General features: G+C 46.9%; 1 protein-coding gene across 3 annotated transcripts in view; it reads right to left on the reverse strand.

Annotated features, from left to right (window-relative positions):
- kcnt1b (potassium sodium-activated channel subfamily T member 1b) overlaps positions 1-16618 on the reverse strand; it is a 443838-nt gene that overhangs the window by 20044 nt on the left and 407176 nt on the right. For 2 of the 3 annotated variants that reach the window (XM_080212543.1, XM_080212546.1), the window contains 5 exons: positions 14078-14179; positions 10699-10782; positions 6371-6499; positions 4050-4347; positions 768-830 (listed from right to left, as the gene is read on the reverse strand). In XM_080212543.1, the coding sequence (XP_080068669.1) occupies positions 768-830; positions 4050-4347; positions 6371-6499; positions 10699-10782; positions 14078-14179 (676 nt within the window). The remainder of the gene's footprint in view (positions 1-767; positions 831-4049; positions 4348-6370; positions 6500-10698; positions 10783-14077; positions 14180-16618) is intronic. The other variant, XM_080212545.1, reaches the window with a different exon arrangement.

Consider the following 16618-nt stretch of genomic DNA (forward strand, 5'->3'; position numbering starts at 1 on the left):
GTCATTATTAAACTAAATGTCATAACTGAGATTAGCTTTGAATTCCAAATTTTATTAACTGAATTTAAGTTCCACCAGTTCCCATGGCAGGATTTGAACCTATTAGACTGGGTCACTTATTACCAGTCTAGTCACATTATCACTTCACCATCATTGCACCCCCTCTTTAGTTTCATTACTTTGAGGATGCAGAAGGCATAATACCTGCTGCAGGAATTCTGAAAGAGTGCAGGGATTGTTATGAGATGAACAAAAGGCAAAGCGGCATGGTGGCACAATGGTTAGCGCTCCTGCCTCACAGCTCCAGAGACCTGGGTTCGATTACCAGCTTGGACTGTGTCTGTGCAGAGTCTGCACATTCTCCCCGTGTCTGCATGGGTTTCCTCCAAAGATGTGTGGGTTAGGCTGATTGGCCGTACTAAATTGCCCCTTAGTGTCCCAGGATGTGTAGGTTAGAGGGATTAGCGGGATAAATGTATGGGGGTTGTGGGGATAAGTCCTGGGGATTGTGATCGGTGCAGACTCGATGGGCCGAATGGCCTCTTTCTACACTGTAGAATTCGATGGAAGCAATTGTTTGATTTATTTGTGGGAAAATGAGAATATACTGACGGAGCAGTGGCCTGAGAAATCTTTAGGACTCCAACATTCCCTGGCACATTGTGAAACATACAGGGGCACCATGTGGTAAACTGCTTTTAAAGTTGGCATCTCCTGTTTTATACAATGTCTGTGGAGGGTCACCACGTTACCAGGAGAGAATTTACCTTGCAAATATCCAAGGTTAACACGGTTCATCACATCACTGGCCGTTAAATTTGCTACATCCTCTACAGAACACACACACACACATACACACACACACAGATACAGAAAGAGAGAACGAGATTGTAACAGTGTTCGAGCTCAGGAATAGTTCATATGCTGTCGAAAGAAGGGTAATCTGAGAAAGAGAAAGGGAGGCAGAAACAGAGGACGAAACTGCTGTGGAAAATATTCCTATTCAATACCATTCTCAGGTTGTATATAGTATAATGTGTTAAAAGACACCCCCAGCTCTGTTAAATATTTCCATGGCATCTGCTTTTCTCTTTTCCCCAAATTATTCAGTTTGTGTAGGTTACACAAATGGCAACAGCTCTTATTTATATAGCACCATACGACGTCCCAAGGTACTTCAAGCTCCACATTGGACTCCATTATTTGGGCGGCATGGTGGCAGGGACCTGGGCTCGATTCCTGGCTTGAAGCACTGTCTGTGTGGAGTCTGCATGTTCTCCCCATGTCTGTGTGGGTTTTCTCCAGGGACTCTGGTTTCCTCCTACACTCCAAAGTGCATTCTAGGTGCATTAGCCATGCTATATTGCCTCTTAGTGTCCTCTGATGTGTAGGTTAGAGGGATTAGTGGGGTAAATAAGTGGGATTACGGGGAGCGGGCCCAGGTGGGGTTATTGTTGGTGCAGACTTGATGGGCCAAATGACCTCCTTCTGCACTGTAGGGTTTCTATGATAAAATAAAATGTAATACCAAGCCACATTTGAAGATATTGGAATAGATAAAGAACAAAGAACAAACCACAGCACAGGAAACAGGCCCTTTGGCCCTACAAGCCTGCGCTGCCCATTTTAACACTCAGTGAGTGCCTTATTCAAGTCCTCCTACCTACAACTTTTGTCTACATCTAGTGGACTCCACAAAGTTTTAAGGTGTACCTTTAAAGATGGAAAGAAAGGGAGAGAGCAGGAAAGATTTAAGGACAGCACAGTGGTTAGCATGGCTGCCTCATAGTGCCAAAGGCCCAGGTTCAGTTCCGGCCTTGGGGGTGACTGTCTGTGTGGAGTTTGCACATTCTCCCTGTGTCTGCATGGGGGTGTTCTGGTTTCTTCCCATATTCCAAAGGTGTGTAGGTTAGGCTGATTGGCTATGCTAAACTGGAGTGTCAGGGGGACTAGCAGAATAAATATGTGGGGTTAAGAGGCGTGGATTGTTGTTGGTGCAGGCTTGATGGGCTGAATGGCCTCTGCCTGCGCTCATAAGGTTTCTATAATTCTATGACAGAATTCCAGAGCTTCAGGCTAAGGCAGTTAAAGACCCATGGAGAATTCAAGCAAAAATTGAGAATGCTCGAGAGGCCAGAATTAGATGAGTGCAGATATCTTGGAGGGTGGTGGGGCTGGAGGAGATTATCGAGATAGGGAGGGATAAAGTGAATGTGAGAAGAGAATTTTTTAAAATTGAGGTATCGCTTAGGCAGATGAGAGTCAGAGAGCACTGGTGAATGAAGTTTCAATACCTGTTCCCTGTAGGGGTTCAGCAAACCTTTGAAGTGTAAAAAGGATTTTCCTTACATACTAGACCGTGAATGTGATACACGGAAGGGAGCCTTTCTTGTGTGGATTAACGAGACAGAAAATATCAAGGCGTTTGACTGTGATTTCTCAACATGTCAACTTGGATGACAAGGTGTCCTGTTGAGAACTCAAGTTTATAACATTAGTAATCAGACGTGGATGCTAGCAATGTATCCTGGTACTATTTCTAATTTGCATTCATTTTCCCTGCATTGAAATATAAATCCAAATGGGGCAGCACAGTGACACAGCGATTAGCACTGCTGCCTCACAGCGCCAGGGACCCAGGTTCGATTCCATCCATGGGTGACTATCTCTGTGCAGTCTGCACATTCTCCCCATGTCTGCGTGGGGGTGCTCTGGGGGTTTCCTTCTACTATCCAAAGCGTACGGGTTAGTTTGATTGGCCATGCTAAATTAGCCCTAGTATCGGGGGAGTGGCAGGGTAATTACATAGGGTTACGGGAATAGGGTGTGGGTGGGACTGTGGGCGGCGCAGAATTGATGGGCCAACTGGCCTCCTTCTGCACTGTAGGGATTCCATGATCTCGAAATCCTTTATCAAGGTTTACAACGAAGCAATATGTTCCACAGCAGCTCCGAATAGAACAGAATGAAAAGATATTATTAACACTTTAACTACTGCCTAAAAGATAGTTAAAAAAAACATTCTTCCACTGTGGTTCCTCAACATGAGCAGTATATCTCCAAACTGTGTGAATGAGTTTTAGAAATCAGATACATTAAATAACAATACTTACATTTAGAGTTAAAAAACATCTCAAAAGGTTAGCAATATCTATCCCAATATTTGCAACTCACCATAACTTCCACAAAATCAGGACTATTTTTGAATAATCTGCTGCTTTTATTTCTTTGTTCAAAAGGCATGGGTCAGCATTTAATATCCATCCCTAATTGCCCTTAAACTGAATGGTTTGTTAGGCCATTTCAGAGGGCATTTAAGAGTCAGGTGGAATCACATATAGGCCAGACCAGGTAAAGATGGCAGATTTCCTTCCCCAAACAGCATTCAGTAAAGTAAGGTTAAGTAAAGTTTATTAGTCACAAGTAGGCTTACATTAACACTGCAATGAAGTTACTGTGAAAATCCCCTAGTTGCCACACACCAGCGCCTGTTTGGATACACTGAGGGAGAATTTAGCACGGCCAATTTAGAATTTAGCACGGCCAATTCACCTAACCTGCACATCTTTGGGCTGTGGGAGGAGCACCCGGAGGAAACCCACACAGAGAATGTGCAAACTCCACACAGACAGTGACCCAAGCTGGGAATTGAACCCAGGTCCTGGCGCTGTGAAGCAGCAGTGCCAACCACTGTGCCGCCATGCCGTCCCAGGTTTGTGAACCAGACGGGTCTTGATGACAATCGATTAATTGCTAGACTGTTAATCGCTGATTTTTTATTTGAATTGACTTCACATTTCATTATCTGCCGTGGTGGGATTTGAACCCTGGTCCCCAGAGCATTACCCTGGATCTCTGGATTACTGGTGCAGTGATGATGCCACTACACTACCGCCTCCCCGCTGTAATTTGCGACAGACTAAACTATTTTTAGAGCATTAACCGGGCATGATTATATATTTTGAATTGTACGTTGATGCTAAATTGCATGACAAAGCCTCGATTTGCTGCTCTGTCTTGCTCTTTTATACAAGAAAGGCAACACCCACCGTATCCCGTCGTGGGCAAACCCAAGTGCTTCATTCTGTTCTTCACCAACTCGGACAGCTCTTGCCTTTCTGATCGATGATACAGGTTCTGCCTCTGCTGGCTGATCTTCTCGTCTGATTTACTGCTCTGCCTGTTGGCCTTCCTGCTCAGCTTGCGAGCCCACTGCCTGCTCTTCCGCCTCAGCAACGGGTGCTCTGACTGGTCGCTGGAAGTCGAGTTCCGATGAGACTTCCCCCCCCAGGGGTCCTTCACGTCTTTGGTTTCTTCACAGTCCTCGACGTTGATCGAGATCTGAGACTGAGAGGCAGAGGAGATGCAGGTAACTCCCCAATCTGTCGCATAATTGCACGAATCTCCGGCAGTCTAATTTAACATGCAAAATTTTGAAGACGACTGCGTATCAGAAATGAAAAAAATATACAGTTCCGCTGTTACAAAAGAGCCCAATAAAAACATTCATGGACCTGGAGAGGATGTTTCCACTAATAGGAGAAACCAGAACCAGAGGGCACAACCTCAAGTTAAAGGAACGACCTTTTAAAACAGAGATGAGGAGGAATTTCTTCAGCCAAGGAGTGGTGAATCTGTGGAACTCTTTGCCGCAGAAGGCTGTGGAGGTCAGGTCACTGAGTGTCTTTAAGACAGAGATAGATAGGTTCTTGATTAATAAGGGGATCATGGGTTATGGGGAAAAGGCAGGAGAATGGGGATGAGAAAAATATCAGCCATGATTGAATGGCAGAGCAGACTCGATGGGCCGAGTGGCCTAATTCTGCTCCTATGTCTTATGGTCTTATGGAGAAACCTCTGAATGTTCTTATGGGCAGCACGGCGGCACAATGGTTAGCACTGCTGTCTCACAGAACCCAGTGATGCTGTGAGACTGCAACATCTCACAGCGCCAGGGACCCAGGCTCAATTCCGGCCTTGGGTGACTGTGTGGAGTCTGCACATTGTCCCAGTGTCTGCGTGACTTTACTCTGGGTGCTCCGGTTTCCTCCCACAGGCCAAAGATGTGCAGGTTAAGTGGACTGGCCATGCTAAATTGCCCCTTAGTGTCCCAAGTTCTGTAGGTTAGATGGATTAACCATGGGAAATGTGTTGGGGTTACAGACATAGGTTGAGGGAGGGGGACTGGACCAGATAGTCTATCAGAGAGTCGGTGCAGACTCAATGGGCTGAATGGCCTCTTCTGCACTCTGATTCTCAACTTTCCACAACAGATCATTATTAATCATGTACAGATAGGAAAAAAATCAGAGTTGCTGGGATCGATCATTTTCTCTCCTATTTTGATGCAACAGAACAATACACATCAGTGCAAGAGTGTGTTGCTGGGTAGATTTGACTAACATTGTGCTACAACATTGCACGTCAAGTTGTAGATATGTGTCTGCGCAGTGAGTGCCCCATCCTAGCAGCGCAATCAGTCAGAGCTATCTTGCCCCTGGGAAGAGGAGAGATTGGATCACACTGGGCACCCGAAATCATCTTCTATCAACCAGTTATGGGGGATACTGTTTGAACAGGTCTGGGCTAAGATTTCAACCATCATCTCAGCTATGGTGAGTTAATATCAAAGAGAGGGAGGGAGGGAGGGAAGGAGAGAGGAAGGAAGGGAGGGAGGGAGAGAGGAAGGAAGGGAGGGAGGGAGAGAGGAAGGAAGGGAGGGAGGGAGAGAGGAAGGAAGGGAGGGAGGGTGAGAGGAAGGAAGGAAGGGAGGGAGAGAGGAAGGAAGGGAGGGAGGGAGAGAGGAAGGAAGGAAGGGAGGGAGAGAGGAAGGAAGGGAGGGAGGGAGAGAGGAAGGAAGGGAGGGAGGGAGAGAGGAAGGAAGGGAGGGAGGGAGAGAGGAAGGAAGGGAGGGAGGAAGGGAGGGAGGAAGGGAGGGAGGAAGGGAGGGAGGAAGGGAGGGAGGAAGGACGGAAGGAAAATGGGAAGAAAGGCAGGCAGACACAGGAAGAGAGGGAGAAAGGAAGACAGAAAAGAAGGAAGGAAGGAAGACAGGGATGGAGGAAGGAAGGAAGGGGGCAAGGAAGGAAGATAAGAAGGAAGGCAGGCACAGGAAGGAAGGGAGGAAGAAAGGGAGGGACAAATAAATGGATTTATATTGGGCCTTTTAAGGATTTTTCAAAGCAAATTACAGCCAATTAAATACACATGTAGTCACTACTGTCATGTGGGAAATGCAGCCAATTTATGCACAGCAAGATCCCACAATGTGATAATGACCAGGTTATCTGTGATGTTGGCTGAGGGAGTGAAAAAAATGGATCAGGACTCCAAGCGAAAGAAAGAAGAGCAAAATGAGAAAGTGCCCCACCTCGGATGTGGAAAACATATGGGACTCGGTTCTGTAAAGCCCGATTGGAATTTCGGCACTTGAAGAGCACAGCTTCTGGAAGAGTCTGCCGTACGTCCGGATCCACAGGTCATCCTCCGTGATTTTCATCTATAAAGCAAAGGCAAACACTGTTACAAGCTCGGTGGTGAAATGTATCTGTTGACGATAGAAGACAATGTAGACCATTGCTCCTTGCAGATAGACTGTTGAATCATAGTGATCTCATTAGTTAATAGATTTAAAAGTGATGTTTCCATGTGTGAGTCAGGCAACTGATTAGAGAAACAAATAGATTTAAGTTTATTTATTAGTGTCACGAATCGGCTTTCATTAACACTGCAATGAAGTTACTGTGAAAATCCCCTAGTGTCCACACTCCGACATCTGTTCGAATACACTGAGGGAGAATTTAGCTTGGCCGATGCACCCTAACTTGTACCTTTCAGACTGTAGCAGGAAACCAGGGCAAACCCACACAGACACGGGGAGAACATGCAAAGAGTGACCCAAACTGAGAATGAACCCAGGTCCCTGGCACTGTGAAGCAGCAGCGCTAACCACTGTGCCATCGTGCGTATTGGAGTGTGCATTATATTCCCAGGTTAGTAAGAAGCTAATCTTGGCTTTCTTTGGGTAAATCTAGTGTTGCTCAAATTGCACTTTTTGTAATTATGAAGGAAACACGCAACAACTGACCCAGGAAAAGAGCTCATTTGTGGGCTAGTGGTTCAATTCCTAGGGGAGCCAACTTTTGAACAAAATAGTTAGGGATAAGATGGAAGGTTTGGGTACATTTATTAATTGGAATGTGTGCTGGGATGGCCACTTTAGTGGGTAATCGATAATTAGATAGACAATCCTAATTAAAGGCCATCAAGTTGAAACACTAACTATGCTTTCGGTCTCTCCACAGATGCTGCCTGACCTGCTGAACATTTCCGGTTTTTATTTCAGATTTCCAACCTCGGCGGCATTTTGATTTTGCGTCGGAGAGACAAGGGATGGATTAACACCGGCGGGGTTCTCCAGTCCCGCTGCAGCGAACAGAGATTTGGTTGAGTGCCAAATTCTCCATTCCCGCTGGCAGTAGCAGCAGGGCATGAAGGGTCGGGGAATTTCAGCCAATAATTCCAAAAGGAATGGGCTCGCGTCCTGTTCCTGAAAGCTATGAGGGAAATGTGATTCATACACTCATAACATTGTGTACAAATGCATAAACAAATGGAATTATTCCTACAAATATTGTATACATGACCTTAGAACCCATGAATGTTCTGGACACAAAGAAAACCTCATTATTCAATTCCGTTTCTAAAATATTGTATTCCGGTTCTGCTTTGTTTTGCTAATTTTTCGAGCATTGCCACACAGGCATTGTTCGCATTGTTCAATGTCTTTGAAAGTTCTCTGCCGTGTAAGCATCCTCGTGGCTTCAAACCCACGCATGACGAAGCCAGTCTAAACAACAGCAAAACATTCTCAATCTTTCCCACATTCACAACTCACTGCTGGCGGTAACAACACCAAAGTGTCAATGTGTGTAGGAGGACATCAACTGAAGGAGCTCCTCTAGTGACAAAAGCTCAGAGAATTGCAAGGGATGGATGGTTCAGTAAATAAAGGTTGGGGGTCGCAGAATGAATGCATCACACTCATTTGGCCCTATGAGCCAACTTTCTGCAAGAATGTTCTAGCTAGTACTCTAACCGCAAGCCACTTACTAACCCTTCAGGATTATCGCCCCTTTACGAGTCCACCCATTCCACTTTCAAGGCCACAACTGGATCAGCCTCCAGCAGTCCAAAGACGTGCGGATTCAGTTAATAGCCCATGCTAAATTGCTCCTTAATGTCAGGGGGATTGGCAGGGTAAATACATGGGGTTTCGGGAATGGGGCTTGGGTGGGTTTGTTGTCAGTACAGGCTCAATGGGCCAAATGGCCTCCTTCTGCACTGTTGGGATTCTATGACTTCTAAACAGCTTTTCACGCATAGGGGTGGCAACTGTATATAAACGTGTTCCCGGCGATTTCATTTATTACAAAGGGATTGGAGTTTAAAAAGAGGGAGGTTTTGTTGCAATTTTATAGAGTGTTAGTGAACCTCACCGGGAATACTGTGTACAGTTTTGGTCCCCGTACCTTAAAAAGGATAAAGTGACTTCGGAGGCAGTCCAAAGGAAATTCACCAGGCTAATTCCTGGGATGAGAGGGTTGTCCGATTAAAAGAAACTAAAAAGTCCGGGTCTGTATTCCTTGGAGTTTGGCATGAATTTTTTAAAAAGTATATCTTGACATATTGGGCGGGATTCTACAGCCTCATTTAGCCCAAAACCGTGAAATCCTGCCCAAAGTCAACAGATCTTTCCATGACCCACCCCTCGCCCGCTCCGATTCCTGTGGCAGCAGGATGGTAAAATTCCAGCCTCTCTGTCTATATCCCTCATGATTTTGAACAACTATCAAATCTCCTCTTGTTAAAGCAAACGCTGATCGCCAAGTTCTAATATATCCTACATCTCAGTAAATTTCGTTTAAGCTCGTTCACTAATTTTTAAAGAAAATGATCCTGAATTTCCAGAGAGGGGCTATTCAAACGAGGAGTAACAAATAGAGTTAAGGGTCAATTTGTGTTCCTGGAGATGGAAAGAGAAAATGGAAGGTGTACTGAGAGGTGGGTTGGTGGGGGTTGTACAAAAGCTTTGTTGGTTTCTTGGCCTTTTTCCCGATCTGAAAAATCCTCACGTTAAATAAATGAGGTAAGCAATATAACTGAAATACTACACAGGTTTCAGCAAGACATAGCTCTGGGTAAATGAATGGAAATAGACAAAGAGAAAGGGAAATTTAACAGTATTTCAACTACAACTACAGGATTAACCAGCAAGCAAAAAGACTTTGGCAATTAATAATATTGCACTGGGGGTGATTTTAAGCCTACATTCGCCACAAGTGTAAACAGTAATTGTGGTCCCAAGCCTTGTCAGAGTCTAAAAATGAAATTCTTGCTGGCAAGATCATGGGTAAGATTCTCCAGCCTCTTCACCATGCTGGCGAGAGGTGGCTTATTATTTGCTAGTGGCTGGACTCTCGGGTCCCTCTGCTGTCAATGGGAATTCCCACTGATGTCATCCCACGCTGGTGAGACACCTGCACACTGGGGTGCGCTGGCGGCGGGACTGGAAAATCTCGTCGGCCCGAGCAGCCACAGAATTCTGGCCCATGTTTTCTGATTTTCCCTGCCGCTCACTGGTGATGTAACGAGGCCAGTAATTTAAAATTATTTAAATAAACTTAAATGTAGTTAAAGGGCTCCCCTACCGTATGTTCATCAGCGAGGTTTACGACAGGTATTGAGAAATGGGAATCAGTCAAAGGGAACCTGCTGGGAGTGCGAAGATAAATAAAACCCCCCGGGGCGGGGGCAGGAGGTGAAGAGGGTGTAGCTGGGCAGTGTGCTGGCAGTGCCCTGGGTCAATGCCAACCTGTCAGCGCCAGCTGTCAGCCCTCTGGGGAGTCCCACAGGTGAGGGTCTCCTTAGGTGTGTGTGTGTGTGTGGTGGGCGAGGCTGCCCTAGTACTTGTGTGATAGGGTGGGGGGTTTGGTGTGTGGTTCCCCATATCCATGGCAGTGGGAGTGGAAGTTTTGGCTTGATCAGCGCCCACCCCATCAACGAGATAATGGAAAACATATCCCCAGATTTTCTTTGCACAGAGTGCCAGAGAATCTGGGGAGAAAACTCAGCTATCAGCTGGAGAGCTACATCTCAGCCAGCACTCTGTGCACAAAATTCCACTGCTAGTATCTTTTGAAAAAATATTCGACCATGGGATGTGAGTGTCGTTGGCAAAATTGGCATTAATTGCCCATCTTAAATTGCCCTTGGGAAGGTGGTGGTGAGCTGCCTTCTTGAATCGCTGCAGTCCATGTGGTGTAGGTATACCCACAGTGCTGTTAGGGAGGATGGTCCAGGATTTTGACCCAGTGACAGTGAAGGAACGGCGATACATTTCCAAGTCAGGGTGGTGAATGACCAGGAGGGCAACTTGCAGGTTGTAATGTTCCCATGTTTCTGCCATCCATGTCCTATCAAATGGAAGTGGTTGGAAGGAGCCATGGTGAGTACATTTGTAGATGGTCCACACGGCCACCGCAGTGCAGGCATGGAGGGATTGAATGTTTGGGATGAGGTGCCAATCAAGTCCCAAGTTTAGTCTCCGCACACTTGAAATTTGCAAATTAATAAGACAACGTACGTAAGTCATCAACAAACTTTAATCAGTTACGTATGTGTGTTTCGAGTACTTACAGCACAAAGGTAACCAGAGCCTGGGGTAGTGTCAAGTCCCAGTAACAACCTCGCGATTGGGATCATGTAATCCTTTACAAAGGACTAGCAATGAAGATAAGAAAGATTGGAATAATTATTACACATCATACACACCAATTTAACTGAGGTCAAAACAGGCAAGATTACTATGACACTGGCCATCCATTATCTTCCTAATCAACCCAATTAACTTGAACAGATTCCATTCTCTGCCAATATCACCCTGCCAAAGAAATGTCCAATTCCTCATAGCCTCGTTCAGCACAACAGGAGGCCATTCAGTCACTTCTGCTGGTTCTTAGAAAGTTAGTCTCATTCACCATTGTCCTCTATAGCCCGACAAGCAGCTTTTCCTTTAATGTAAATCGTTACGTCTCTAAAGGAAGTTAGTGAATTTACTTCCGCCTCCCTTTTGGGCAGTGGATTCCACATCGCAACAGCAGGCTGAGAGAACAAAGTTCTCCTCATCTCTGCCCCACCTTCCCCCTGGTTCTTTTCATTGAAAGAAGTCTCACAACACCAGGTTAAAGTGCAACAGGTTTATTTGTAGCAAATGCCACTAGCTTTCGGAACTGGCTGTTCCTTCGTCAGGTAGGTGGGAGTTTTCCCACCTGACAAATGAATGCTAGTGGCATTTGCTACAAATAAACCTGTTGGACTTTAACCTGGTGTTGTGAGACTTCTGACAGTGTTTACCTCAGTCCAACACCGGCATCTCCATATCTTTTCATAGAATCATAGAATCCCTACTGTGCAGAGGGAAACCATTCGGCCCATTACACCTGCACCTACAATCCCATTCGGACCCTATCCCTGTAACCCCACGTATTTACCCTGCTGGTCTCCCTACACGAAGGGGCAATTTAACAATCCACCTAACCTACACATCTTTGGACTGTGGGAGGAAACCGGAGCACCTGGAGGAAACCCGCGCAAATAAGGTGAGAACGTGCAAACTCCACACAGACAGTGACCCAAGGCTGGAATTGAACCCGGGTCTCTGTCGCCATGAGGCAGCAGTGCCACCCACTGTGCCACCATGTCACCATTATTTTGCCTAATTACCTTGAGAACTGTATCCTCTGGTTATTGATCTGCGTGATGTGGAGATGCTGGCGTTGGACTGGGGTAAACACAATAAGAAGTCTCACAACACCAGGTTAAAGTCCAACCAGTTTATTTGATAGTTAAACTCACAAGCTTTCAGAAACACTGTCCCTATTGCCAGCATCCCATCAAAACCTTTCAAAATTTTGAAGTACTCGGTTAAATGTCTTTATCACCTTAAAGTTTATTTATTCGTGTCACAAGTAGGCTTACATTAACACTGCAATGAAGTTACTGTGAAAATCCCCTAGTCTCCTCACTCTGGCGCCTGTTTGGGTACATTGCGGGAGAATTTAGCATGGCCAATGCACCTAACCAGCATAACTTTATGAAATGTTGAGAGGAATAGATAGGGTGGATTCTCGGAGGCTATTTCCCAGGGCTGAAATGGTCGCTACGAGATGACACAGGTTTAAGGTGCTGGGGAGCAAGTACAGAGGAGATGTCAGGGGTAAATTTTTCACTCAGAGGGTGGTGAGTGAGTGGAATCGGCTGCCGTCGGTGGTGGTGGAGGCAAACTCGCTGGGGTCTTTTAAGAGACTTCTGGATGAGTACTTGCAATTTAATAGGATTGAGAGTTATAGATAGGCCTGTTAGGTATGGATATGATCAGTGCAACTTGTGGGCCGAAGGGCCTGTTTGTGCTGTAGTGTTCTACGTTCTATCTTTCGGACTCTGGAAGGAAACTGGAGCAGCCGTAGGAAACCCACGCAGACACGGGGAGAATGTGCCGACTCCGCACAGACAGTGACCCAGCTTGGGAATTGAATCTGGGTCCCTGGCACTGTCAGGCAGCGGGGCCAACCTCTGCGCCGGACATAACAATCCCAGTTTCTCCTTTCCCTCCACATAACTGAAAGCCCGGAGCCAGTTTGAGAACACTGCCCTGTGCCTTCCAACCCTCATCAATATTCGACTTCTGTACGGCAGCGAGCTCGTGTGTAGGCACACTTGTACATCTCTTAACATAAGAACATAAGAACATAAGAAATAGGAGCAGGAGTAGGCCAACTAGCCCTTCGAGCCTGCCCCGCCATTCAATAAGATCATGGCTGATCTGTCGTGGCTCAGTTCCACATTCCCGCCCTCTCCCCATAACCCTTAATCCCCTCTCTCATAAAAAACCCATCAACCCGCGTCTTAAAAATATTTAGCGAGGCAGCCTCTACCACTTCAACGGGCAGAGAATTCCAGAGATTCACCACCCTTTGAGTGAAGAAGTTCCTCCTCAACTCTGTTCTAAACCGCCTCCCCTTTATCTTGAGGCTATGCCCCCTAGTCCTACTGTCTTTTTTGAGCGGGAAGAGTCTCTCCACCTCTATCCTATCCATCCCATTCATCATCTTATACGTCTCAATGAGATCTCCCCTCATTCTTCTAAACTCTAACGAGTACAAGCCTAATCTATTCAGCCTCTCCTCATAGCTCAACCCCCTCAACTCCGCCATCAGCCTAGTAAACCTCCTCTGCACTCCCTCCAAGGCTAAAATATCCTTGCGTAAGTACGGCGCCCAAAACTGCACACAGTACTCCAGCTGCGGCCTCACCAGTGCCCTATACAGCTGCAGCAAGACCTCCCTACTTTTATATTCAATCCCCCTCGCTATGAAGGCCAGCATCCCATTCGCCTTCCTGACCACCTGCTGCACCTGCAAGCTGGGTTTTTGCGACTCATGCACAAGGACCCCGAGATCCCTCTGCACCGTTGCCTGCTGCAGTTTTTCTCCACATAAGTAATAATCCTTCCTACCATTATTCCTACCAAAGTGGACCACCTCGCACTTGCCAACATTAAATTCCATTTGCCAGTTCCTGGCCCATTCGCCCAGCCTATCTAGATCCTTCTGCAGACTCTGCACCCTCCGCACAATTTGCCTTTCCACCAATTTTGGTGTCATCAGCAAATTTCGACACCCTACACTCGGTTCCCTCCTCCAGATCATCTATATAAATGGTAAATAGCTGAGGCCCCAGCACCGACCCCTGGGGCACCCCACTAGTCACCAACCGCCAATCTGAATAGCACCCATTGACCCCCACTCTCTGCCTCCTATTTGACAACCAATCCTCTATCCACGCTAACACCCTACCCCCAACTCCATGTCCCCTGACCTTCTGCAATAACCTCTTGTGAGGCACCTTGTCAAACGCCTTCTGAAAATCCAGAAAGACCACATCCATCTTGTTGCAGATGTCACTAACTATTAGGCTACGCATGTAACAGACAATGGGTTTGCCCTGCGCTACAGACCTGATAGAGCAGTGTGTCCAACATACTGATGCTGAAAACTCTTCCTGCAGCGAAGGGAAGGCGGAACATGAACGCCAAGTTTGAGCCTTTCTCTCGCTCCTTCTGTTGGGTGACAAAGAGAAAAGAAATACAAATTGTTGGTGATGTGAGTATATACGGCAGCTCAAGCACCAGCCATTCATCAGTCAGAGAGCCCGGAACGGTGACAGTGAATCGTTTAAAAGTTACTGCGAGTGGTTGCTGTGCAGCAAAAGTGCTTCTTCCATAAACGGTTGCGACCCCGAGCAGGTCCACCCGTCGCGAAACCATGACCATGCTGCCATTCTTTTTGGCAAACTAATTAAACACATCAAACTGAGGGAGAAAGCAAGGAGAACGGTCCTTCAAAGAGGGGACTGCATAAAACAAAAATGAAGCAGAAATAAACTTTAAGTATTTAGCCAAAAGGTGGTTAAAGGGATCGATAAGGCGCGCCAGCCCCTGCGGTGCCCAACGAGCATGGAAGGCTTTGATGGTGCCCACAGACTCCACCATGCTCCCTCTCCAGGGATGCCCTGTCGCCAATGTAGCTGCAGTAGAGGGGCAGGCAGTCAGCTCAGAGGGGCCCCCCCCCTTGATTGCCCGCTGCCTGGACCTGTTGATGGCCAATTTGGAGACCCATCGAGTCTGTACTGACCACAATCCCACCCAGGGCCTATTCCCATAACCCTACATATTTACCCTGCTAATCCCCCTGACACGAGGGTCAATTTAGCACGGCCAACCAACCTAATCTGCACATCTTTGGACCCGAGTACCTGGAGGAAACCCATGAAGACACAGGGAGAATGTGCAAACTCAGGAGCAGGGTTCACAATACAGCCTCCCTCTGCCCTGCCTCTCTCTCCACACCAGGTGATGACCATGCTGCCTGTGACATTCAACCCATTGAAAGTAATGAATGGATAATTACAGGCAGTGCAGCCCCCCTCCTCCCCTACTCCCTCGACCAACTCCCCGCCCTCCGGTGCAGAATGGCAGCAATGGACCCATAAGGGAAAGTCTCACAAACTGGGCTCCAAGACCCAGGAGGGGGTCTTGAGGTCATCAAGTCAACCCCTTGAGAATTTGGTATATTCCTCTGCATTCATAGAATCATAGAATCCCTTCAGAGAAGAGGCCATTCGGCCCACTGAGTCTATACCAACTCTCTGACAAAGTATCTTACCTGGGCCCTCTTCCCAACCCTAACCCCACACTTTTCCCTGGCTAATCCCCTCCAATCTGTACATTAAGGGGCAATTCAGCATGGCCAATCCACCTAACCCGCACATTTTTGGACTGTGGGAGGGAACTGGAGCACCTGGAGGAAACCCATGCAGACACGGGGAGAACATGCAGACTCCACATAGACAGTGACCCAATCTGGGAATTGAACCTGGGTACCTGGTGCTGTGACACAGCAGTGCTAATCACTGTGCCACTCATTGTGCCTCTGTGCCACTCATTGTGCCTCTGTGCCACTCATTGTGCCACTGTGCCACTCATTTGCTTCCAGGTTGTGCCTGTGGCTGCATGCAAAGGAAATATTATGGCATGGTATTCTTTCGAGCAGCTGACACGCTTAAAAAAAACTTTCAAAATAGGGCAGCACAGTGATTGGCACTGCTGCCTTGCAGCGCCAGGGACACAGGTTCGATTCCACCCTCGGGTAACTGTCTGTGTGGGGTTTGCACATTCTCCCCATGTCTGCGTGGGTTTCCTCCAGGTGCTCTGGTTTCCTCCCACAGCCCAAAGATGTTAGGTTGATTGGCCGTGCTAAACTGAGTCTAGTGTCAGGTGGATTAGTGAATGAGGGTATCGGAAATAAGATCTGGGTGGGATTGTGGTCAGTACAGACTCGATGGGCTGAATGGCCTCATTCTGTGATGGTAGGGGTAGAGTAAATAAAAAGGTGGCGCAGGGAGTCCCGCAAGTTTGTCAGTATTTTCAGAAGGTGCGCAGTAATAGGTTATTTTAGCAACCCTCTCAATGAATAAAAACTATGGTTTCAGAGGAGATTGCTAAATCAATGAAAGGATTCCATTGAAAGCAAACAGAACTGGTTCCCAAGGACATTCCTCACTGTGCTCCAGATGAATCATGCCTGTTCATCACAATTACATCTCCCTCCAATGTTACGCTTGAGGGTAGATGCAGCTTTGGTAACTATGGAGGCAGCTTTGTGACTCCTACCCAAGGGCAGCAGTGAATGACATCGAGCGCAGAGGAAGCAGAGGGGGAAGCTGCTGAGGACCTTGAACTTCATGACGCACTCTGCTAAAATAGATCTTAGCAAGGGAGAATTGATTCATCTTACTGTCAAAGGGAGGTGCGTGACGACACAGCACACTGCAATGTTAGTGGGAAGACCAAACGTTAGAGAGTCAGAGAGGTTTACAGTATGGAAACAGGCCCTTCAGCCCAACTTGTCCATGCTGCCCCTTTTTTAACCCCTAATCTAGTCCCAGTTGCCGTCATTTGGTCCATATCCCTCTATACCTATATTACCCATGTCACTGT

Source organism: Carcharhinus amblyrhynchos, chromosome 25 (assembly GCF_965287045.1).
Source record: "Carcharhinus amblyrhynchos chromosome 25, sCarAmb.v2.hapA, whole genome shotgun sequence".
NCBI classification, from domain to species: domain Eukaryota; kingdom Metazoa; phylum Chordata; class Chondrichthyes; order Carcharhiniformes; family Carcharhinidae; genus Carcharhinus; species Carcharhinus amblyrhynchos.